The sequence below is a fragment of the Thalassophryne amazonica genome, chromosome 3 (genome assembly GCF_902500255.1).
Source record: "Thalassophryne amazonica chromosome 3, fThaAma1.1, whole genome shotgun sequence".
NCBI classification, from domain to species: Eukaryota; Metazoa; Chordata; class Actinopteri; order Batrachoidiformes; family Batrachoididae; genus Thalassophryne; species Thalassophryne amazonica.
This window is the reverse complement of record NC_047105.1, coordinates 3554372-3578578: the sequence shown is the minus strand read 5'-3', so window position 1 is coordinate 3578578 and position 24207 is coordinate 3554372. Positions and strand designations below refer to the sequence as shown.

The following is a 24207-nucleotide window of genomic DNA, read 5'->3' as shown; positions in this document are numbered from 1 at the left end:
ACACTTTTGGGACAGATCTAGAGTTCGACAGGTTACGTGAGACCTGCCCAATGAGGGGTCAATCTGTAGTTTGAGACACGCCCACAGAGCCCGTGGGTGCCCGCCCTCCCTCACCACCAGCATTTTTACCACCAATTTTGTAGAAAACCTTCTGAAAGAAACCGTTCTGAACACAGAGTTTCCAGGTGAAAGTCCACCCGCTACCCAAACCCCAAGTCAACTAGAGCACCCTCACATGGTTTCAGAGCTGCTGAGTGGCTGATCATCAGTGCTGCCTTGCTCAGGGGCAGCTGCAAACACAGAAGGGAGGATTTGGGCTCAAGGAGCTGTTGAATGTTGACGCTTTAACTTTGTGCAACTGAGTTCAGTCGCAGTGTGGACTGTTTTATTAAGATGCAATGTATTGTAGTGGCAGTGCACCATCGACATCATGGAGGGTGACGGTGTCCTCTGTGACCCCACTGAAAGGTGACGAGTCCACAGAGCAGCTGACTGCCAGAATTCCGCCACACTGATACGGCGAGCACGGCGCAATTAAGAGCAGGAATTCAAAGACGCAGTCGAGCCGAAGGGGAGCTGCAGGCCGAGGAGTTGAGCTCGCAGGATTCACGTGTGCACACACACACACACTCATCGCACAAGCATGCATGCACACACACACCATCATCATCACACATACACGTGCACACACATCATCATCACACAAGCATGCACGCATGCGCACACACATATCACATGCACACACACATTATCATCGCACAAGCATGCATGCATGCGCGCAAACACACACATCATCATCATCACACAAACATGCACGCACACACATCGCATAAGCATGCATGCATGTACGCGCACACACACAACATCGCACACATGCATGCGCACACACATATCACACAATCATGCACATGGACAACCACACACCATCATCACACATGCATGCACGCGCACACACCATCATCACATGCATGCATACGCACACACACACAATCATCATCATCATCATACACACACACACACACAGATAAAAAAAAAACGCTCTTGGCTGCTCACACTGAGGGACCTGCTGAGCCTGACAGATTTTATTCTGCTCAGGATTAACCCATTAAATTATCTCTTTGCCCAGACTGCTGCTTGAGGAGCCAAACAACAAAGAAAATAGGACAGAGATTTTTTTCCTCTCATGATTTCGAAGACTTCACAGCTTCAGTTTTTTTTTCCTGGTGGTTAATATTTACGTGCGTTATTAGTCAGTAGGTCAGAGCAGAGTTAACAGGCGGATCATAAACCTCGAACCCCTGCATTAGTTCCAACCCAACAGAAAGGGGACAGAAAAAGGTGCAGACGAGACAAAAGGTGGAGCAGCAACATGTTCAGCGTGTCTGCAAGTTTCATCAAGTTCAACATGTCAAACCTCCTTCAGCACATTTTTAAGGAAATGGTGCAGTACAGATTTTTTTAACCCTTTTTTGTTGTTTTTAAGGATCGGACCGTGAGCACTGTTTGGGTTCAGCGTCTCGCTCGCTGCCAGTTTCCTAAAAATAATTCCTCAGAATTGTTCTTTAATCTTATTAATAATATATTAATCTAATGTGTGGTTTAACTGTCAAAGATAACTTTACTTTCAGGCTGGTATAGGCTCCGCCCTCATAACGGCGTCCAGGCTAACCAGCAAAAAATGGGCGTGGTCTGATCTAAGAACTGGCACTTGCCGTTGCCCCGCCCATCACATGCAGACACACTTGACTGCAGGTTCTGGGTTGGAAGCATCAGGACATCAGGCCAGACAGCAGACCACGAAGTCCTGGATGGCAACCACACAGACAGACAACCAGCCCATCCCCACCTCTCCAAAGTAACCACCTGTCTGCTGCAGCCAGGTGAAATGTGGGCATGTCCTTGCCTTCTCCAACACTGAGACGCCTGTGTGCTGGATCACATGCAGACAAACACCACATGGACTAAATGTGGTGTCTAATGTTCTCTCACAGTGTCAGCGATCCTCCTCATCTGAGTCTCACTAAGTAACCGTTCATTTCCAGCTTTCAATTTTTTAAATGTTCAATTTATTTTCATTTATATAGCGCCAAATCACAACAGAGTTGCCTCAAGGAGCTTCACACACACCAACTGCATGCAAAGCCATCGGAATGACTCGGCTAAACGCTCTGAGTGATGGCTGGACTCACGCAGCACAGCAGGTCAACTTAAACCAAAAGGTTGATAGATTAACTCCAGAAGTTTGAACATGGGGTGAACAATAAATCAAAATAACTTTAATAACGCGCTGCTCGATGACATCATATCACACATGACTGGCAGCTCACGTGTCCAAATATATATGGACCTCACTGTTGTGTTTTATTAGTGTGTCGCAAATAGGAAACATCTGAGACATTTTAGAGAAATGTACAGGCATGCTGGAGACGTGACAGACAGCAGAAACATGAAGACTTCAGAGAGCGAGACGAAGTCAGAGGGTGAGACAATGTCAAAGGGTGAGGTGATTACAGAGGGTGAGAATATGTCAGAAGGTGAGATGAATGATGTCAGAAGGTGAGATGATGACAGAGGGTGAGGGTGAGAATATGTCAGAAGGTGAGATGATGACAGAGGGTGAGGGTGAGAATATGTCAGAAGGTGAGATGAAGTCAGAGGGTGAGAATATGTCAGAAGGTGAGATGAAATCAGAGAGATGATTTCAGAAGGTGAGATGAAATCAGAGAGATGATTTCAGAGGGTGAGATGATGTCAGAGGGTGAGATGATGACAGAGGGTGAGATGATGTCAGAGAGATGATGTCAGAAGGTGAGATGATGACAGAGGGTGAGGGTGAGAATATGTCAGAAGGTGAGATGATGACAGAGGGTGAGGGTGAGAATATGTCAGAAGGTGAGATGAAGTCAGAGGGTGAGAATATGTCAGAAGGTGAGATGAAATCAGAGAGATGATTTCAGAAGGTGAGATGAAATCAGAGAGATGATTTCAGAGGGTGAGATGATGTCAGAGGGTGAGATGATGACAGAGGGTGAGATGATGTCAGAGAGATGATGTCAGAAGGTGAGATAATGACAGAGGGTGAGAATATGTCAGAGGGTGAGAATATGTCAGAGGGTGAGAATATGTCAGAGGGTGAGATGATGTCAGAGGGTGAGATGATGTCAGAGGGTGAGATGATGACAGAGAGATGATGTTAGAGGGTGAGATGAAGTCAGAGAGAGGATGTCAGAGGGTGAGATGATGTCAGAAGGTAAGATGAATGATGTCAGAAGGTGAGATGATGACAGAGGGTGAGAATATGTCAGAAGGTGAGATGAAATCAGAGAGATGATTTCAGAAGGTGAGATGAAATCAGAGAGATGATTTCAGAGGGTGAGATGATGTCAGAGAAATGATGTCAGAAGGTGAGATGATGACAGAGGGTGAGGGTGAGAATATGTCAGAAGGTGAGATGAAGTCAGAGGGTGAGAATATGTCAGAAGGTGAGATGAAATCAGAGAGATGATTTCAGAAGGTGAGATGAAATCAGAGAGATGATTTCAGAGGGTGAGATGATGTCAGAGAAATGATGTCAGAAGGTGAGATGATGACAGAGGGTGAGAATATGTCAGAAGGTGAGAATATGTCAGAAGGTGAGAATATGTCCTAGGGTGAGATGATGACAGAGGGTGAGATGATGACAGAGATGATGTTAGAGGGTGAGATGATAACAGAGGGTGAGATGATGACAGAGAGATGATGTTAGAGGGTGAGATGATGACAGAGAGTGAGATGATGACAGAGAGATGATGTTAGAGGGTGAGATGAAGTCAGAGAGAGGATGTCAGAGGGTGAGATGATGTCAGAGGGTGAGATGATGACAGAGAGATGTTGTCAGCGGGTGAGATGATGACAGAGATGATGTCAGAGGGTGAGATGATGTCAGAGGGCGAGATGATGACAGAGGGTGAGATGAAGTCAGAGAGAGGATGTCAGAGGGTGAGATGAAGTCAGAGAGAGGATGTCAGAGGGTGAGATGATGTCAGAGGGTGAGATGATGTCAGAGGGTGAGATGATGACAGAGAGATGATGTCAGAGGGTGAGATGAAGTCAGAGGGTGAGGTAATGTCAGAAGGAGAGATGATATGAAAGGGTGAGATGAGGAGTGAGCAGGTGGAAACGGTAACAGAGGCCAGCTGGGTGGGGGCGTGGCTTTAGCTGGCCTCTGGTCACCACACTCACTGCCTGCAGTACAGGAGGAAGCAGCAGGAGGGGGTGGAGCCCCGGCCGAGTTGGTGAGAGAAGAGGAGGAGCTAAGCCCGAGGTGAGTGGGGCTGGAAAGGGTTTTGGCGGCAGTGGCATCATTGTGCTGGCTGATGACAGACGGCTGGCGGCGCAGGGCACCGGGCACCGCCTGACCGGTCTGGAAGGTATAGACCACATCCATCTGAAGGACAGCCAGAGCAGAAGGTTAGATGGCAAACAGCAGAGCAGTTAGAGCGGTTAGAGAAGAAGAAAAGCAGGCCTCTGAAACACAAACAATCACAGGGTTAGTCTGGCGCCCCCACCAGGCTGTTGCTGGTCACATCTTCAGACACACGACTTTCAGATTAAAGCACAAACACTTTGCAAAAACAAACAAACAAACAAACCAACCACAAAGCTTATTTTAAAACATCAGTAGTCACACCTCTCACAGCACCGCCCACATTTAATCAACTACTTCATCTGTGAGAAATCCATTAAAAAAGTTTAGGAAGTGAAACATGACATCAACTGTCGGAATGTCAGCGCCAGCGAAGCGGATTCTGTATCAGCTGCTAACTACCAAATATCAGTGACATCATAAAGGGAAAGTAGAAAGAAGAAAACATTCTGTGTGTGAGGATGAAAACGCCGTCAGGGCGGAGCAACGAGTGACGAGCAGCGACTGATAACGCTGCTTCTTGTAGTTAATTATTCCTCATTATGCTTGACTGTTGAGGTGTTCAGCCCCGCCCACTGGATTACAGAGAAAGGAACAATTAAAACAAATAATTAGCTCCCAGAATTTCCTCCTCCCAGTTGTTCACGCACCTCCCAACTCGCTCGCTCACCTCCCTCCCTCTCATATGCATGTCTTCCTCCCTCCCATCTTCTCGCCTCCCTCCCACCCATCCACTCGCCTCCCTCTCTCCCTCCCTCCCTCCCTCCCATCTTCTCACCTCCCTCCCACCAATCCACTCGCCTCCCTCCCTCCCATCTGCATGTCTTCCTCCCACCCACCCTCCCTCCCATTAGCCCAGCTCTTGTCCCTCTGGCGACCTCTGCTGTTGAATTTCACTGAACTGAATCCTGATCCTCAGCCCAGACGGTCTGATCTGAACCTGGACCTTGGCCTGGAAAAAGGCAAGTTCTGTTTGGAATGTGATCAGACACAGGGAGTGTCTCTCTGATGGTTGATGACTCAAACCCTCAGCAGAGCTGATCCTGGATTTGCTCGCCACAGTCAGGTCAGGACTCTGTCTGAGGTCAGGTTGGAATAACGCGGCTCCAGATGTTTGTGCGCTGTCATTGCATCCCAGGCGCTATGACATCATAAAGGTTGTTTTTGTTGAACAGGAAGAAGAAAAAGACTGTCATGCTACTGCGTGGGTGTTAGCATGGACACTAATGAAGCCTCCAGGGAGAGAAGGGGCCACCCACACAAAGCTCACTCTGTCTCCTCAGCTCTGTGGGAGGAGCCTAAAGCTGTGAACAGCAGTGAAGATGAACCAGAGCGGCACTCAGTAAGCGCACACGCCCGCTGAAGGCGCTCCACTAACAGAGAGACAAAAACCTCAAATGTTTCTAATCACAGTTCAGTCATTACATCACCAATGATCAGGTTACTGAACGCTAACGTAGGAAGAGGTGGGCGTGGTCTATAATTAAAAACATATTTTGGAGCAGACACACAAAAAGGGGCGGGGCAGGAAACGTAACACTGACTACAGAATACACTGTAACGAAAAAATAAAAATAAAACTGGTGTTTTATGGTACAAAAAGGCATCTCAGTCTCCGTGTGTCCGTCTCAGTGTCTGTGTCTCCATGTGTCCGTCTTAGTCTCCGTGTGTCCGTCTCAGTCTCTGTGTGTCTGTCTTGGCCTCCGCGTCTCGATCTCAGTGTCCATGTGTCCGTATCTGTGTGTCCGTCTTGGTCTCCATGTCTCCATGTGTCCGTCTCAGTGTCTGTGTGTCCGTCTCAGTGTCTGTGTCTCCATGTGTCCGTCTCAGTGTCCGTGTGTCCGTCTCAGTGTCTGTGTCTCCATGTGTCCGTCTCAGTGTCTGTGTGTCCGTCTCAGTGTCTGTCTCTCCGTGTGTCCGTCTCAGTGTCTGTGTGTCCGTCTCAGTGTCTGTGTCTCCATGTGTCCGTCTCAGTGTCCGTGTGTCCGTCTCAGTGTCTGTGTCTCCATGTGTCCGTCTCAGTGTCTGTGTCTCCATGTGTCCGTCTCAGTGTCCGTGTGTCCGTCTCAGTGTCTGTGTCTCCATGTGTCCGTCTCAGTGTCTGTGTGTCCGTCTCAGTGTCTGTGTCTCCATGTGTCCGTCTCAGTGTCTGTGTGTCCGTCTCAGTGTCTGTCTCTCCGTGTGTCCGTCTCAGTGTCTGTGTCTCCGTGTGTCCGTCTCAGTGTCTGTGTCTCCATGTGTCCGTCTCAGTCTCCGTGTGTCCGTCTCAGTGTCTGTGTCTCCGTGTGTCCGTCTTAGTCTCCGTGTGTCCGTCTCAGTCTCTGTGTGTCTGTCTTGGCCTCCGTGTCTCGATCTCAGTGTCCATGTGTCCGTATCTGTGTGTCCGTATTGGTCTCCATGTCTCCATGTGTCCATCTCAGTCAACGATTCTGTGTGTCCATCTCGGTGTGTCTGTCTCAGAGACAGACCGTGTCTCCATCTCAGTCTCCATGTGTCCGTCGCTGTCTTCTTGTCTTCATGTGTCTGTCTCAGCCTATGTGTCTCCATCTCAGTCTCCATGTGTCCGTCGCTGTCTTCTTGTCTCCATGTGTCTGTCTCAGCCTATGTGTCTCCATCTCAGTCTCCATGTGTCCGTCGCTGTCTTCTTGTCTCCATGTGTCTGTCTCAGCCTATGTGTCTCCATCTCAGTCTCCATGTGTCTGTCTCAGTCTCCATGTGTCTGTCTCGGCCTCTGTGTCTCCATCTCTCTCTGGGAACGTGGACTTTGCTGACTTGGTCTTCGGAGTGAGATTGCATCAGAATTTTGGCTCTCTGTTGGGGCTGTTTACACAGAGACTGCTACCTGCTGCTTTGGACTTGAACTAACAGTCTTTTTCAAGACTTTTTTACCTTTTTACTTTTTTAACTTTTTTACTGTGCTCCAACGCCTAAGGAAGACCTCTAACGGTCGAAACATCGCGACGGAGCACTTTTATCAGCTAACTTTCATTAGCGTTGGCAAGCTAACTAGCTTGCTAACGCTTTCGTTTTTATTTTTTTATTTTTTTTTATTTTTATTTTATTTTAGCGCTGTTGTCGTGCGTTGCCTGTGCTGCTTCATGGCCTGTTTGGTGCCTTCATTGAGGCACTCCTTCTGCTGAATCACCTCTGGATTATTTGCACATTATTCACTTTGTGTGTTTTTAGGAATCCGCTAGCTTAGCGCAGCTACTAGCTCTTAGCCGGTTTAGCATGGCGGCTTCTCCTGTCTCTCCCGCACTTTTCTGCTCTGGGTGTGAAATGTTTAGTTATTCCTCGGCCTCCTTTAGCAGTAACGGTACTTGTAATAAGTGTAGCTTATTCGTAGCTTTGGAGGCCAGGCTGGGCGAATTGGAGGCTCGGCTCCGCACCGTGGAAAATTCTACAGCTAGCCAGGCCCCTGTAGTCGGTGCGGACCAAGTTAGCTTAGCCGCCGTTAGTTCCCCCCTGGCAGATCCCGTGCAGTCGGGAAAGCAGGCTGACTGGGTGACTGTGAGGAGGAAGCGTAGCCCTAAACAGAAGCCCCGTGTACACCGTCAACCCGTTCACATCTCTAACCGTTTTTCCCCACTCGACGATACACCCGCTGAGGATCAAACTCTGGTTATTGGCGACTCTGTTTTGAGAAATGTGAAGTTAGCGACACCAGCAACCATTGTCAATTGTCTTCCGGGGGCCAGAGCAGGCGACATCGAAGGACATTTGAAATTGCTGGCTAAGGCTAAGCGTAAATTTGGTAAGATTGTAATTCACGTCGGCAGTAATGACACTCGGTTACGCCAATCGGAGGTCACTAAAATTAACATTAAATCGGTGTGTAACTTTGCAAAAACAATGTCGGACTCTGTAGTTTTCTCTGGGCCCCTCCCCAATCAGACCAGGAGTGACATGTTTAGCCACATGTTCTCCTTGAATTGCTGGCTGTCTGAGTGGTGTCCAAAAAATGAGGTGGGCTTCATTGATAATTGGCAAAGCTTCTGGGGAAAACCTGGTCTTGTTAGGAGAGACGGCATCCATCCCACTTTAGAGGGAGCAGCTCTCATTTCTAGAAATCTGGCCAATTTTCTTAAATCCTCCAAACTGTGACTGTCCAGCGTTGGGACCAGGAGGCAGAGTTGTAGTCTTACACACCTCTCTGCAGCTTCTCTCCCCCTGCCATCCCCTCATTACCCCATCCCCGTAGAGACGGTGCCTGCTCCCAGACCACCAATAACCAGCAAAAATCTATTTAAGCATAAAAATTCAAAAAGAAAAAATAATATAGCACCTTCAACTGCACCACAGACTAAAACAGTTAAATGTGGTCTATTAAACATTAGGTCTCTCTCTTCTAAGTCCCTGTTGGTAAATGATATAATAATTGATCAACATATTGATTTATTCTGCCTTACAGAAACCTAGTTACAGCAGGATGAATACGTTAGTTTAAATGAGTCAACACCCCCGAGTCACACTAACTGTCAGAATGCTCGTAGCACGGGCCGGGGCGGAGGATTAGCAGCAATCTTCCATTCCAGTTTATTAATTAATCAAAAACCCAGACAGAGCTTTAATTCATTTGAAAGCTTGACTCTTAGTCTTGTCCATCCAAATTGGAAGTCCCAAAAACCAGTTTTATTTGTTATTATCTATCGTCCACCTGGTCGTTACTGTGAGTTTCTCTGTGAATTTTCAGACCTTTTGTCTGACTTAGTGCTTAGCTCAGATAAGATAATTATAGTGGGCGATTTTAACATCCACACAGATGCTGAGAATGACAGCCTCAACACTGCATTTAATCTATTATTAGACTCTATCGGCTTTGCTCAAAAAGTAAATGAGTCCACCCACCACTTTAATCATATCTTAGATCTTGTTCTGACTTATGGTATGGAAATAGAAGACTTAACAGTATTCCCTGAAAACTCCCTTCTGTCTGATCATTTCTTAATAACATTTACATTTACCCTGATGGACTACCCTGCAGTGGGGAATAAGTTTCATTACACTAGAAGTCTTTCAGAAAGCGCTGTAACTAGGTTTAAGGATATGATTCCTTCTTTATGTTCTCTAATGTCATATACCAACACAGAGCAGAGTAGCTACCTAAACTCTGTAAGTGAGATAGAGTATCTCGTCAATAGTTTTACATCCTCATTGAAGACAACTTTGGATGCTGTAGCTCCTCTGAAAAAGAGAGCTTTAAATCAGAAGTGTCTGACTCCGTGGTATAACTCACAAACTCGCAGCTTAAAGCAGATAACCCGTAAGTTGGAGAGGAAATGGCGTCTCACTAATTTAGAAGATCTTCACTTAGCCTGGAAAAAGAGTTTGTTGCTCTATAAAAAAGCCCTCCGTAAAGCTAGGACATCTTTCTAGTCATCACTAATTGAAGAAAATAAGAACAACCCCCAGGTTTCTTTTCAGCACTGTAGCCAGGCTGACAAAGAGTCAGAGCTCTATTGAGCTGAGTATTCCATTAACTTTAACTAGTAATGACTTCATGACTTTCTTTGCTAACAAAATTTTGACTATTAGAGAAAAAATTACTCATAACCATCCCAAAGATGTATCGTTATCTTTGGCTGCTTTCAGTGATGCCGGTATTTGGTTAGACTCTTTCTCTCCGATTGTTCTGTCTGAGTTATTTTCATTAGTTACTTCATCCAAACCATCAACATGTTTATTAGACCCCATTCCTACCAGGCTGCTCAAGGAAGTCCTACCATTATTTAATGCTTCAATCTTAAATATGATCAATCTATCTTTGTTAGTTGGTTATGTACCACAGGCCTTTAAGGTGGCAGTAATTAAACCATTACTTAAAAAGCCATCACTTGACCCAGCTATCTTAGCTAATTATAGGCCAATCTCCAACCTTCCTTTTCTCTCAAAGATTCTTGAGAGGGTAGTTGTAAAACAGCTAACTGATCACCTGTAGAGGAATGGTCTATTTGAAGAGTTTCAGTCAGGTTTTAGAATTCATCATAGTACAGAAACAGCATTAGTGAAGGTTACAAATGATCTTCTTATGGCTTCAGACAGTGGACTTATCTCTGTGCTTGTTCTGTTGGACCTCAGTGCTGCTTTTGATACTGTTGACCATAAAATTTTATTACAGAGATTAGAGCATGTCATAGGTATTAAAGGCACTGCGCTGCGGTGGTTTGAATCATATTTGTCTAATAGATTACAGTTTGTTCATGTAAATGGGGAATCTTCTTCACAGACTAAAGTTAATTATGGAGTTCCACAAGGTTCTGTGATAGGACCAATTTTATTCACTTTATACATGCTTCCCTTAGGCAGTATTATTAGACGGTATTGCTTAAATTTTCATTGTTACGCAGATGATACCCAGCTTTATCTATCCATGAAGCCAGAGGATACACACCAATTAGCTAAACTGCAGGATTGTCTAACAGACATAAAGACATGGATGACCTCTAATTTCCTGCTTTCAGGATATGTCATTCAAAGCGCATATTAAACAAATATGTAGGACTGCCTTTTTGCATTTACGCAATATCTCTAAAATCAGAAAGGTCTTGTCTCAGAGTGATGCTGAAAAACTAATTCATGCATTTATTTCCTCTAGGCTGGACTATTGTAATTCATTATTATCAGGTTGTCCTAAAAGTTCCCTAAAAAGCCTTCAGTTGGTTCAGAATGCTGCAGCTAGAGTACTGACGGGGACTAGCAGGAGAGAGCATATCTCACCCGTGTTGGCCTCTCTTCATTGGCTTCCTGTTAATTCTAGAATAGAATTTAAAATTCTTCTTCTTACTTATAAGGTTTTGAATAATCAGGTCCCATCTTATCTTAGGGACCTCGTAGTACCATATTACCCCATTAGAGCGCTTCGCTCTCAGACTGCGGGCTTACTTGTAGTTCCTAGGGTTTGTAAGAGTAGAATGGGAGGCAGAGCCTTCAGCTTTCAGGCTCCTCTCCTGTGGAACCAGCTCCCAATTCAGATCAGGGAGACAGACACCCTCTCTACTTTTAAGATTAGGCTTAAAACTTTCCTTTTCGCTAAGGCTTATAGTTAGGGCTGGATCGGGTGACCCTGGACCATCCCTTGGTTATGTTGCTTTAGACGTAGACTGTGGGGGGGTTCCCATGATGCACTGTTTCTTTCTCTTTTTGCTCCGTATGCACCACTCTGCATTTAATCATTGGTGATCGATCTCTTTTTCCTGGTTCTTTCCCTCAGCCCCAACCAGTCTCAGCAGAAGACTGCCCCTCCCTGAGCCTGGTTCTGCTGGAGGTTTCTTCCTGTTAAAAGGGAGTTTTTCCTTCCCACTGTGGCCAAGTGCTTGCTCATAGGGGGTCGTTTTGACCGTTGGGGTTTTTCATAATTATTGTATGGCCTTGCCTTACAATATGGAGCGCCTTGGGGCAACTGTTTGTTGTGATTTGGCGCTATATAAGAAAAAAGTTGATTGATTGATTGATCTCAGTCTCCATGTGTCCGTCTCAGTCAACGATTCTGTGTCCATCTCGGTGTGTCTGTCTCAGAGACAGACCGTGTCTCCATCTCAGTCTCCATGTGTCCGTCGCTGTCTTCTTGTCTCCATGTGTCTGTCTCAGCCTATGTGTCTCCCTATCAGTCTCCATGTGTCCGTCTCAGTCTCCGTGTGTCTGTCTCGGCCTCTGTGTCTCCATCTCAGTCTCCATGTGTCCGTCTCAGTCAACGATTCTGTGTGTCCATCTCGGTGTGTCTGTCTCAGAGACAGACCGTGTCTCCATCTCAGTCTCCATGTGTCCGTCGCTGTCTTCTTGTCTCCATGGGTCTGTCTCTGTGTGTCCAACTCGGTCTACGTGTCTCTATCTCAGTCTCCATGTGCCCGTCTCAGTGTATCCGTCTCTGTCAACGATTCCGTGTGTCCATCTCAGTCTCTGTGTGTCTGTCTCGGCCTCCGTGTCTTCATCTCACTCTCCATGTGTCCATCTCGGCCTCCATGTGTCCGTCTCGGTCTCCGTATCTCTATCTCAGTCTCCATGTGTCCATCTCAGTCAACGATTCTGTGTATCCGTCTTGGCCTCTGTGTGTCCATCTCAGTCTCGGTGTGTCCATCTCAGCCTGCATGTGTCCATGTCAGTGTGTCTGTCTCAGTCAATGATTCTGTGTGTCCATCTCAATCTTCATGTGTCTGTCTCTATCTCAGTCTCTGTCTCAGTGTGTCTGTCTTTACTCTCCGTGTATCCATCTCAGTGTATCTGTCTTTAGTCTCCGTGTATCCATCTTTGTCTCATTCTCCGTCTCAGTCTCCATCTCTCTGTGTCCGTCTCAGTCAACGAACCCGTGTGTCTGCCTCAGTCTCCATGTGTCTGTCTCAGTCTGAATATCACAAACAGGATTGGTGACAAGGCGCAGCCCTGGTGGAGGCCAACCCCCACCGGAAACGAGTCTGACTTACTGCTGACCACCCGAACACAGTGCTCGCTTTGTGAGCACAGAGATTGGATGACCCTGAGAAGGGAGCCTGTCACTACACACTCCTGCAGCACCTCCCACAGTATCTCCCGGGGTACGCGATCATACGCCTTCTCCAAGTCCAAAAAACACATGTAGACTGGATGGGCATACTCCCAGGCCCCTTCCAGGATCACTGTGAGAGTGAAGAGCTGGTCGGTTGTTCCACGACCAGGATGGAACCAGCATTGTTCCTCTTCAGAGGTTCAACTATAGGCTGAACCCTGCTTTCCAGCACCCTGGATGAGACTTTACCAGGGAGGCTGAGTAGTGTGATGCACCTGTGGTTGGCACACACTCTCTGGTCCCCCTTTTTAAATACAGTGGTCCCTCGTTTATCACGGGAGTTACGTTCTAAAAATAACCCGCGATAAGTGAAATCCACGAAGTAGTCAGCGCTATTTTTTGCAATTATTATAGAGGTTTTAAGGCTGTAAAACCCTCACTACACACTTTATACACTTTTCTCAAACAGGCATTAACATTTTCTCACTTTTCTCTCCTGTGTAAACACTCTCTTTTTTCTTCTGGGCGAGAAGATTATAAACAGACACACGCAGAACTCTCCCTTCGCTCACTGCCTCCGGGGGTATGGATGCGGGACCCGCAAAGAATCCAAGTCCTCTCTCGGTGGCCATGGAGCTCTGTGGCTGCGGTCAACATCCGCATCAAAACAGCGAGCATAGTCTCTGGACCTGTTGCCAGATTTGGCACAGCTCCACACAGCAGACAGGAGGGCAGTGTGAGTGGCCCGCTGCTGCGTTTACCGAGCCCGCAGACTCGGTAAGTGCATCGGAAGCAGTGAGAGCAATCGTGGTGATGCTGACCGGTGCCACAACTGGCCTGCCTGATAAGGATGCAGAACACAATGCGCTGTAAAAAAAAAGCATGCAAAATTGCACAAAAAAAAAATCTGCGAAACTGCGACGCCGCGAAAGGTGAACCGCGTTATAGCAAGGGACCACTGTATGGGGACCACCACCCCAGTTTGCCACTCCTTAGGCACTGTCCCAGTCCTCAATGCAATGTTGAAGAGACGTCTCATCTAAGACAGTCCCTCCACACCCAAAGCCTTTAGCATTTCTGGACGGATCTCATCAACCCAGGGGCCTTGCCACTGTGGAGTTGTTTGACTACCTCAGTGACTTCCACCAGGGAAATTGATGAAAATCGTCCATCAGCTTCAAGCTGTGCCCGTACTATAGAGGGCGCTCTGGTCTGATGCAGGAGTTCCTCAAAGTGTTCCTTCCAGCACCGGATTACTTCCTCAGTTGAGGTCAACAGGGTCCCGTCCTTACTGTAGACAGCTTGGATGGTTCCTAGTTTTCCCCTCCTGAGGTCCTTCTCCATGGTTGCTCCAAACTCCTCCCACACCTGCTGCCTCCCCTACAGCCGAGGCTGTGGTACCTGTTGGTACCTTGCAACTGCCTCCGGAGTCCTCTGAGATAACATATCCTGGAAGGACTCCTTTAGTGGGATGGCTTTCCTGACCACCGGTGTCCACCACGCTGTTCGAGGGTTGCCGCCCCTTGAGGCACCTAAGACCTTCAGGCCAAAGCTCCCCACTACAGCTACAGCAATGGAAGCTTTGAACATTGCCCATTCTGGTTCAATGCCCCCAACCTCCACAGGGATGCTAGAAAAGCTCCGCCGGAGATGTGAGTTAAAGATCTGTTGGGCAGGGAGCTCCTCCAGATGTTCCCAGTTCACTCGCAATATCCGTTTAGGCTTACCAGGTCTGTCCAAAGTCCTCCCCCACCCTCTGATCCAACTCACCACCAGATGGTGATCAGTTGACAACTCCGCCCCTCTCTTCACCCGAGTGTCCAGAACATGCGGCCTCAGATCAGATGATACAATCACAAAATTGATCATTGATCTTCAGCCTAGGGTGCTCTGGTACCATGTACACTTATGAGCATTCTTATGTTCACACATAGTGTTCATTATGGAGAGTCCGTGACTAGCACAGACATCCAATAACAATAACGACTGTTTGGGTTTAGATCAGGGAGGCCATTCCTCCCAATCACACCTCTCCAGGTGTCTCTGTCATTGCCCATGTGTGCGTTGAAGTCCCCCAGCAGAACAATGGAGTCCACCACCAGAGCCCCATACAGGACTCCATTCAGGGACTCCAAGAACGTGAAATACTTCAAACTGCTGTTCGGTGCATACACACAAACAACAGTCACAGTCCCCCCCCACCACCACCCAAAGACGCAGAGAGGTAACTGTCTCATCTACTGGGGTAAAACTACAACGTAGCGGCACTCAGCCGGGAACTCATGAGTATCCCCACACCTGCCTGGCACCCCATACCCTGAGCAACTCCAGAGAAGAATAAGGCCCAACCCCTATCAAGGAGAGTGGTTCCGGAGCCGAGGCTGTGTGTGGAGGTGAGGCCCTCCAGATCTAACTGTTATCGCTCCACCTCCCGCACAAGCTCTGACTCCATCCCCCACAGCGAGGTGATTCCACACCCCCAGAGCTAGCGCTTTCTGCCCGGGTCTGGTCCGCCGAGGACCTCGACTTCGACTGTTACCCATGGGACAGCATACCCAACACCAGCGGTTACCCTTGCAGGTGGTGAGCCCACAGGGTGGAGATGGAAGGTCCACGTTGCCATTTTGGTCTGTGCTCGACTGGCCTCTGTGGTAAGCCCAGCCACTAGGCACTTGCTGACGGGCCCTACATCCAGGCCTGGCTCCAGAAGAGGGCCCCGGGCTTCCTTCGGGCCGGGTCACATTTCCTCTGCCTAGTTCTGTCATGATGTCTTGTGAACCATTCTTAGTCTGGCCTCTTGTTTGAGACCAATTTGCCATGGGAGACTCTACCAGGAGCACAAAGGCTCCAGACAACACAGCTCTCGAGTTCATAGGGACACACAAACCTCACCACCACGATAAGGTGATGGTTCCCGGAGAGGCGAACCATCTTGCTCTAGGGGTTGGTAAGGTTAGACCTTACTTATGTGAAAGGTCTTGAGGCAGCTTTGGTGTGATTTGCTGCTATATAAATAAAATAAATTGAAATAAATTGAAATCCTCTCCATCTCAGTGCTAAATGTACAGATGCTGATAGCAGACAAGTGTAAATCATCATCATTTACAAAAAATGTATCTTACAAAAAATTAGGACGTACATGGAAGACAATGCATTATGGGTAATGTGTTAATGGCTTATGTAATTATATTAAATTGGTTTACGAGGTCTTTTAGAAAACTATCCTACCTTTTTATTAAAAAAAAACTATATGGATTTGAATGACGTGATTACACCAATCATGCTTGAACCCTCGTGCGCATGCGTGAGTTTTTTCACGCGTCGGTGACGTCATTTCCCTGTGGGCAGGCCTTGAGTGAGATGTGGTCCCGCCCTCTCGGCTGAATTCCTTTGTTTCACACGCTGCTCGAGACGGCGCGCGTTGCTTTATCAAAATTTTTTCTGGACCTGTGAGGAATATCCGAGTGGACACTATTCGAGAAATTAAGCTGGTTTTCGGTGAAAAGTTTAACGGCTGATGAGAGATTATGGGGTGTTTCTGTCGGTGTAAGGACTTCCCACGAAGCGGGACGTCGCGCAGCGCTTCCAGGCGCCGTCGTCGGCCTGTTTCAACCTGAAAACATCCTAATTTAAGGCTTAATTCACCCAGGACGTCGTGAGAGAACAGAGAAGATTCAGAAAAGGCCGGCATGAGCACTTTATGCTGACATTCCACTGTTTAAGGACATTTTTTAATGAAAGACGTGCGCGCAAATTCGCCGAGTCATTTCCGTGACGACTCGGTGAATCTGTGTGCGCCGCGACAGGAAAAACACCTCCGTGTTGAAAACCATTTGTAAAATTCAGGCGGCTTTTGATGGCTTTCAACAAGTGAGTAACTGAGAAATTGTTTAACAGCTTGGGCATGTTCCAACTTGCCCGTTAAGGTTTCCAACGGAGGTGTTTTTCCTGTCGCGACTCCCCGCGGTCGGGTCCGGCCCGACATGCGACTCTGCCCGCACGTTCTTTCATTACAAAATGTCCGTTAACAATGGAATGTCCGAATAAACTCCTCATGCCGACTTCTTCTGAAAGTTCTCTGTTCTCTGACGACTTACTGGGTCAACAGAGCCTGAAATGTGGAAGTTTTCAACTTGAAACGGTGAGACGCTGCCGCCTCGAAGCGCAGATCGCCGTCAGGCGCCGTGGGCCGTCCTTACGGCGACTCTACCAGACCAAAATCTCTCATCAGCCGTTAAAATTTTTACTGAAAACCAGCTGAATTTATTGAATGGTGTCCACTTAGTTGTGCCTTACAGTTTTAAAAAAATTTTGATCAAACAAAGCAGCAGTCTGAGTCATTCCTAAACAATGAAAAAAATCGACGAGAGGGTGGGCGACTCCTCACTCAAAGACTGCCCACAGGCGAATGACGTAACTGACAGGCGTGAAAAAACTCTCGCATGCCCACGAGGGTTCAAGCATGTCTGATGTAATCACACATGATTCAAATCCATATGGTTTTTGAAAAAAATAATAAGGTCGGATACTTTTCTAATAGACCTCGTATTTTTTCAACTCAATTTTCCGGGATTGTTGAACCTTTTCAAACAACTTTTGCTGTGTCTTCAATGCTAAAGCTTCAAGTCTGATGGCACATTTTCAATTAAAAATAAAATAAAATAAGATGATACTGTATTTTCCAAATTATAAGTCGCAGTTTTTTTCTATCCTGCGACTGATACCCCCCCAAAAAAATCACAGTATTAATGCTCAAAACAAAAGTAACTCTAAACATAAACGCACAAAATTCCAAAATTAATGAGCAGATTTAAAAAATGAAACTTACACGGCCTCAACTCATACACCTCCAGAAACCCTGATAGGTGTGTGCGTGGTGAGTGGTGCACATACCTGCGTCTGGATGCGGTTCAGACCTCGGAACCACAGGATCTGGCCTCTCCTCAGCTCCATCTCGGCATGATCGATCTCATCTACACCCTCCGTCAGCTCCTCCTCCGGGATCTCCTCCTTGGTGATGCCGTGTCCTGCTTCCTTCAGGAACTTCAGCCGGTGGGTGGGGACAGAGGTGACCAGCTGAAAGGTGCACAACGCACTCAGATGGTTACTGACGACAAAGATAAGCACGTGTTTAAACAGAAGGCTCCAACACTCGGAGCGAGTCTTACTTTGAAACAGGGTCAGCACTTCCTGTTTTTTCCTGACACTTTTTCTCACACACACACACACACACACACACACACACACACACACACACACACACACACACACACACACACACACACACTTGTTGGTTTTCTATGATGGCATGTTTGTTTATGCGCAGCCCGCCGTTGTTCCCATGATGCTCACACACAGGAGTCATGCTGCTTTCAGGTTGGCAGCTTGTTGCCATGGTGACTGTAGTTTTGTAGTTTGACGCTGAAATTATTATTCAGTTAAATATTTGACTTCAAAAAATAAAATAAAATAAAGCACTGATTGGTACAAACACAGCCGTCCACAGGAGAGATGGAGAAAGAAGTAAACACCCCGTGGCCGGACGCTGTGCCGCCTGACTGAAAGTCAGATCAGGAAGCCACACCCACACACCAGCCAGTGCTTGGTTGCAACTAATGTGCACGTGCAAACAGGCCTTTTTAACAGAGTAAACATAGATCATCACAAACTTAAATTATTGTCCAAATATTAAAATGGACTGCATTTATATAGCGCTTTTCCATCTGCATCAGACGCTCAAAGTGCTTTACAATAATGCCTCACATTCACCCCGATGTCAGGGTGCTGCCATACAAGGCGCCCACTACACACCGGGAGCAACTATAGGATTAAGGACCTTGCCCAAGGGCCCTTAGTGATTTTCCAGTCAGGCTGGGATTTGAACCAAGGATCCTCTGGTCTCAAGCCCAACACTTAACCACTAGACCATCACCTCCCCTGATGAACTAAAATTGCAGTTAGGCTCCTCCACTGACTGTTGTGATGCAACACTTCTTTATTCTCAGAATAAATCACCTTTCTTTGACTTGAAACAAGCTTTTCAAAATAAAAGCCCTCACCTGTCCCCACAGCAGCTCGCCCACGCCGATGAAGACACACCACAGCCACTGGTCGATGGTCAGAGCCGTGCACGAGAACGGCTTCCCACCAAACTGCACGATGATGATCTGCAAAGAAAACACACGGCACATGGTCACCATGGCGGCGCGCTCAGGAGGTGGCGCTGTGGAGAACGTGCAGGTACCTGCAGAGCGAACGTGCCGAGGACCACGCTGCAGAAGATGGGGTTCCTGTAGACGCCCTCGAACACATTCCTCTCGCCGTGGATCTTCCTGGCGTTGATCTCATTGAACAGCTGCATCATCACGAACACGTTGAACACGATGGTGTAGTGCTCTGATGGTGGCGAGTGCAGCGGGGTGTTACGCCCGCTGTCAATGTCAAAAAACTTCTCTCCTGCAGACAGAAAGTAAAGGTCTTTCGGTCCGGAAGCAGGGTTGTCTCTCTCTCTCTCTCTCTCATCATCTGACCAAACAGCCTGAAAGTTAAAGTTCTGCTCTTTAGATGTTTGTCTGATTTTCTCACTTCTCCCTCCATCCAGCTTTAGACCTCCTCACACCCATCACTTCTTCTCCTGCCCTTCCCTCACTGTCCATGTCTCCACCCCACATACAACTGCTGCTCCTGCAAGCCTGACCTTTGACCCTGGTCTCACACAGTCCTGATTTTCTTTTCCAGTTACTTCTGTGTTACTTTCTATCTTCACTCTAACATCCACTGATGATTTAAACTCATTCTCTCTCTTCATTAAACCTCAGATATTCTGTTCATCTTCAGTCTTCCATCGTCTGCTTTCGTCCCGTCTTCCTCTGTTCTGCTGCTGAACATAAAGTTGTCTGTAAAAAGCTGCACCGGGGCGATGCAGCATTAATCCCAAAGAGAACGATCAACTAGAATTATTCAGAAATTAAAAACCTTCAGGATGTTCCAGAGTTTAAAATCGTTTCCATCTTCACTCATATTCTAAGACACAAAATGCTCAACAGATCACAAGAAATCCAGTTTTTGGACCTTCAAGACTCCCAGTAAAGTGGAGACATAAAAACAGGACCATGACTGTGGTGCACTGTGGGATATTTTGGGAGGGCAGTCATGGAGTCCACAAAGTCTACATCAGAGTACAAGGTCTGATCTGGGAACAGCTGCATCCAAGCCACCACAGAACCACCCCAGATCTCAGCTGGCACAACCAGGTTCTGCTCCGCCTCAGGAAAATAGCTGTGGATCAGTTGACATGGGTGTGGCCTTGGCCTTCTCCATTTGTTGGGGTTTTGAGCATGGAAGCACCTGAACACTGGATCACACCGAATGATCACCACAGACAACCAGCAATACGGAAGAACATCCAGACCAGACGGATCAGGAGGATCTGCTAGATCTTCTTGAACATGCTGATGTGAATTCTGCTGCAGGTTTAGTCTCCTGAATGAAGCCACGGTTTGCCCGTCATCTGATGTCCACAATCAGACGTTCAATTGCACTGCAGCTCTTCTTCTGTCCCGAACAACAAACGATTAATATCTGCTTCCAACAACTAATCACAGACCATAAAGACAAATGACGTCGCACACATTGTTTTTATGTTTTCCACTGAGAAGTTTGTGTCTAAAGGCAGTAAAACTGTAATTTGGTGATTTTGGTACTTTCACAAGTGTTTTTTAAATGGATGAACCTGCAGGTCAAAGTTCAGCCTAAGGAACGCTTTTGTTTTCCGTGTCCACGGTCCACCTGAGACTGTCTAATGGATGATGATGGTTACAGTAGCTGCTCACCAGCAAACAGCAGTGTGAAGATGATGACCAGCTGGAAGACGGCGTGGCCCAGGATGTTCTTCATCATGGTTCTGGAAATCAGCGGCTTGTCACGCCCGTACGGCTTCCTCAGCAACAGGGACTCGGTCGGCGGTTCAGTGGCGAGAGCGAGTGAGGCCAGTGTGTCCATGATGAGGTTGACCCAGAGCATCTGGACAGCCTTCAGAGGAGAGTCCTACAGAGACACCAGGAGATGAGAGGAACATCAAAGCTCAGAGCTGGAACAGCTGTGCAATTACGGGTCATTAAAGAATGACCCGCCCTGACACACAAAGGACGTCGCCGAGCTAACTGGCGATTATGGTTTGATAAGATGGGAGATCCAGAGGAATGAAAAATGTTATTTAAACTGCTTCCTGTTTTTATGCCTTTGATGTTTCTGGCAAAATGAAGATGATGACCTGAAGTTCAGATTTTGGGATTTGTAGGTGTTTTAAAGCTCCGCGCCTCACACATGATGGTGCAAAGCCACCAAGACCGATATGATGGCAATTTGTTGCCATGGTTTCAGGCTGCATTTAGCCTACTTCTCCTCTGAAGAAGACTGTTATCTGTCGTTCCAGCTGTGTGACTTTCATTTAATACACAGCCCCAAGACACGATTTTACATTTTTGTCAGCTTTCTGATTAAAGACGCGTTCAGAGACAAAAACGGTGAGCGGCTCTGAGTCACTGCAGCTTCCTACTGAGGAGAATCAGCTGAGTGTCACCGCCAACCTCAAAACCTTAATGCAGCAGAGACACAAACCGGCAGCACGGTGCTGCCCGCACACGCACCCATGAGGCCACGCCCACCCCCCTATTGTGACATGTTTGATAGGCCCTCAGTGACCACGCAGCCAGATGTGGAACAGCCTACCTGTGTGATGCAGGCGCCGGTGAATGCCACGATCACAGCCACCACATTGACGGTCAGCTGGAACTGTAGGAACTTGGAGATACTGTCGTAGACGTTCCTGCCCCACATGACGGCTTTCACGATGCTGGTGAAGTTATCGTCTGTCAGGATGATGTCTGACGCCTCCTTGGCTACGTCTGTGCCGGCAATACCCTGGAAACACGTTACACGCTCTTAAAGCCTGGAGACAGTGGCTAAAAACTAAAGTCGGCATTTGCGGTTGAGGTTCCCTCCCTACAGGTTTCACACAGCACCCTGAGGACTGCCTCTGAGGTAATTGTCTTTTCTTGAATGTGTTGTCCTCAGAAATGACTGACTGATGTACTTTATGTACTTTTTCACTGCTGCCAATTCAAATGAAATCTGAAGTGGTTGCTGCTGTGTTTCTGACAGCAGCTTCATCAGCTGCTGCAAATACAAACCACAGCTTCTTTTGTTCTGATAACATGAGGTGTCCAAGGTCAACGACTATTGACGATATGACACTGAAAGAGATCTTCATCGTTTGATTGGTAGATTCTGTGTCACCTGACCTTCGCTGTACGGGGGGTGACATCACTAGTGTGTTTTTTTCCCCTCTCTGTAGCTCTGTGGCACAGCTCCGTTGGCTCTTCAGAAAAATGCTTCCATGATTCAAGGAAGCTAAATTCAGCAGCCTCAGCCTTCATGAGGACATTGTTAATGGCCGTGGAAGCTCTTTTTGACTCGCTCTGCTTGGCAAAGCGCCGGTGAGAACTACTGCTCAAAAACACAGCTGACTGTGCCCCCTGCTGCCAGTGTCCTGTCCCTACAATTTCAAATGATACAGATCTATTTTGGTGTCATATAAAACAAATAATTAATGTTTTTCATTCATGCATTGGAAAGACCTCATTGAACAGAATGTTCCATCTTACAATTCATGACGATATTCTTACCACTGCACTCATTCATTCATTATTTGTTTTATATGACACCTAAATAGATCCATTTCATTTGAAATATGATTGTGTATTATTATTCTACTGCCTAAATTCTGGTATTAAACTGATATTCTTGTGAACATAAAACTCTACCATTCATTTTTATTCCTCCTCTAAGGTGGTTCTATTTCTTGTTGTTATTGCCATACATTTGTTAAGGGTCCACTTTTTGGACCCTTAACAAATGTATGGCAATAAGATCTCCACTAAACTAGGTTGGTTCTAACCTGGAATATAAACCAGTAAATTAATCAACTCACAAAAATGAAGAAATGATGAAAAAACAACCTCTTACCATAGCAAAGCCAACGTCAGCTTTTTTGAGGGCGGGGCCATCATTAGTACCATCTCCAGTCACTGCCACCACTTGCCGGGTTTCACCCACCGTGCTGTCAATGATGCCTAAAGAAAAATAAAAATGAGTTTGTCAATAATTTACACATGAAGGACACAAGAAGACACTCAAACAGCTTCAGACCAGGTTTGGTTTTTGGGACTTCAGCTTACCTTTGACGAGGGTGTGTTTGTCTGTCGGTGAGGAACGAGCCAGCACGCGAAGTTTGGGCCAAACTTTGTCCAGGCGCTCTTGTTCCACCTCAACATAAAAACAAGAAGCTGTGAAGCAGCAAAACCTGGACTGGGCTCAGGGTTCAGAGTAAGACTGAGTCGGTGCCCCAAAGCCAGTTTTAGGCTCCGTTGTATTTTTGTGTCCACAGCTAAAGTTCTATTCTAAGAGCAGTTGTAGTTTCATGTAACTCCAGATTACTGATGTACTTAGACTTGACCTCAGACTTGGCTGGATAATCTCAGTCTCTGTGCCAAATGACCTTTACTGTTGCTATGCTTACTGCCCCCCCATTGGACTAGCAATATACCACATTTGGTTAGTTTGGGCCCAAGGACCTCACAGATATAGAAAATGCTCAGACAGACAGTTGGACATATGTATGGTGCTCTTGAATACATCCCCCATGATGCTTTGCTTGGATGGTTGGAACGTAAATTATTCTCATCTCATTCATTACACAACACACGAACCACAAACTGTTGAAATACAACTGTGATCTTTGTGGAAGAAAAACCAACATTAATCCACAGGGTGTGACCACACAGAGCCACATGAATAAAACCTTCCAACAGTGGACTGTAACTGCTCTGACACTCCAGGATAAAAAATGCCACTGATACTGGAACAAACTTGGCATTAAAGTCAAACAGGTTTAAAACACCAGAGCACGGTAAACTAGAGGGGTGAACACTGGCCATTTGGACTAGAGTCAACCTATGTGCTTGTTTGTTTATCCCACAAAAAGCCTCACCTCTCCTTTGTCATTTCGGACTTGGCGGTTAAAGTCTTTGCCCTCCAGGCACAGGAAGTCCTCGCCAGGCAGCAGGATCCCACACTTGGTTGCAATGGCACGAGCCGTGTTGATGTTGTCTCCAGTAACCATACGGACAGTGATGCCAGCGCGCTGGCATTTAGAAATGGCTTCGGGTACCTGGAAAAGAGAAGGTCAAGTTTCCATAAGGACCAAGCTGGATCACCAGCACAGACAAAGACCTTTCTGTTTGCAAAGCATATTTACGAGTCC

At 46.9% G+C, this 24207-nt stretch overlaps 1 protein-coding gene across 4 annotated transcripts in view; it reads right to left on the bottom strand.

Annotated features, from left to right (window-relative positions):
* Positions 1-24207, bottom strand: part of LOC117505101 (plasma membrane calcium-transporting ATPase 1-like) — a 171157-nt gene that overhangs the window by 14886 nt on the left and 132064 nt on the right. For 2 of the 4 annotated variants that reach the window (XM_034164654.1, XM_034164639.1), the window contains 9 exons: positions 23935-24114; positions 23123-23210; positions 22911-23017; positions 21615-21806; positions 20717-20930; positions 19129-19340; positions 18944-19051; positions 17778-17960; positions 4222-4426 (listed from right to left, as the gene is read on the bottom strand). In XM_034164654.1, the coding sequence (XP_034020545.1) occupies positions 4222-4426; positions 17778-17960; positions 18944-19051; positions 19129-19340; positions 20717-20930; positions 21615-21806; positions 22911-23017; positions 23123-23210; positions 23935-24114 (1489 nt within the window). The remainder of the gene's footprint in view (positions 1-4221; positions 4427-17777; positions 17961-18943; positions 19052-19128; positions 19341-20716; positions 20931-21614; positions 21807-22910; positions 23018-23122; positions 23211-23934; positions 24115-24207) is intronic. The other 2 variants (XM_034164633.1, XM_034164645.1) reach the window with 1 other exon arrangement.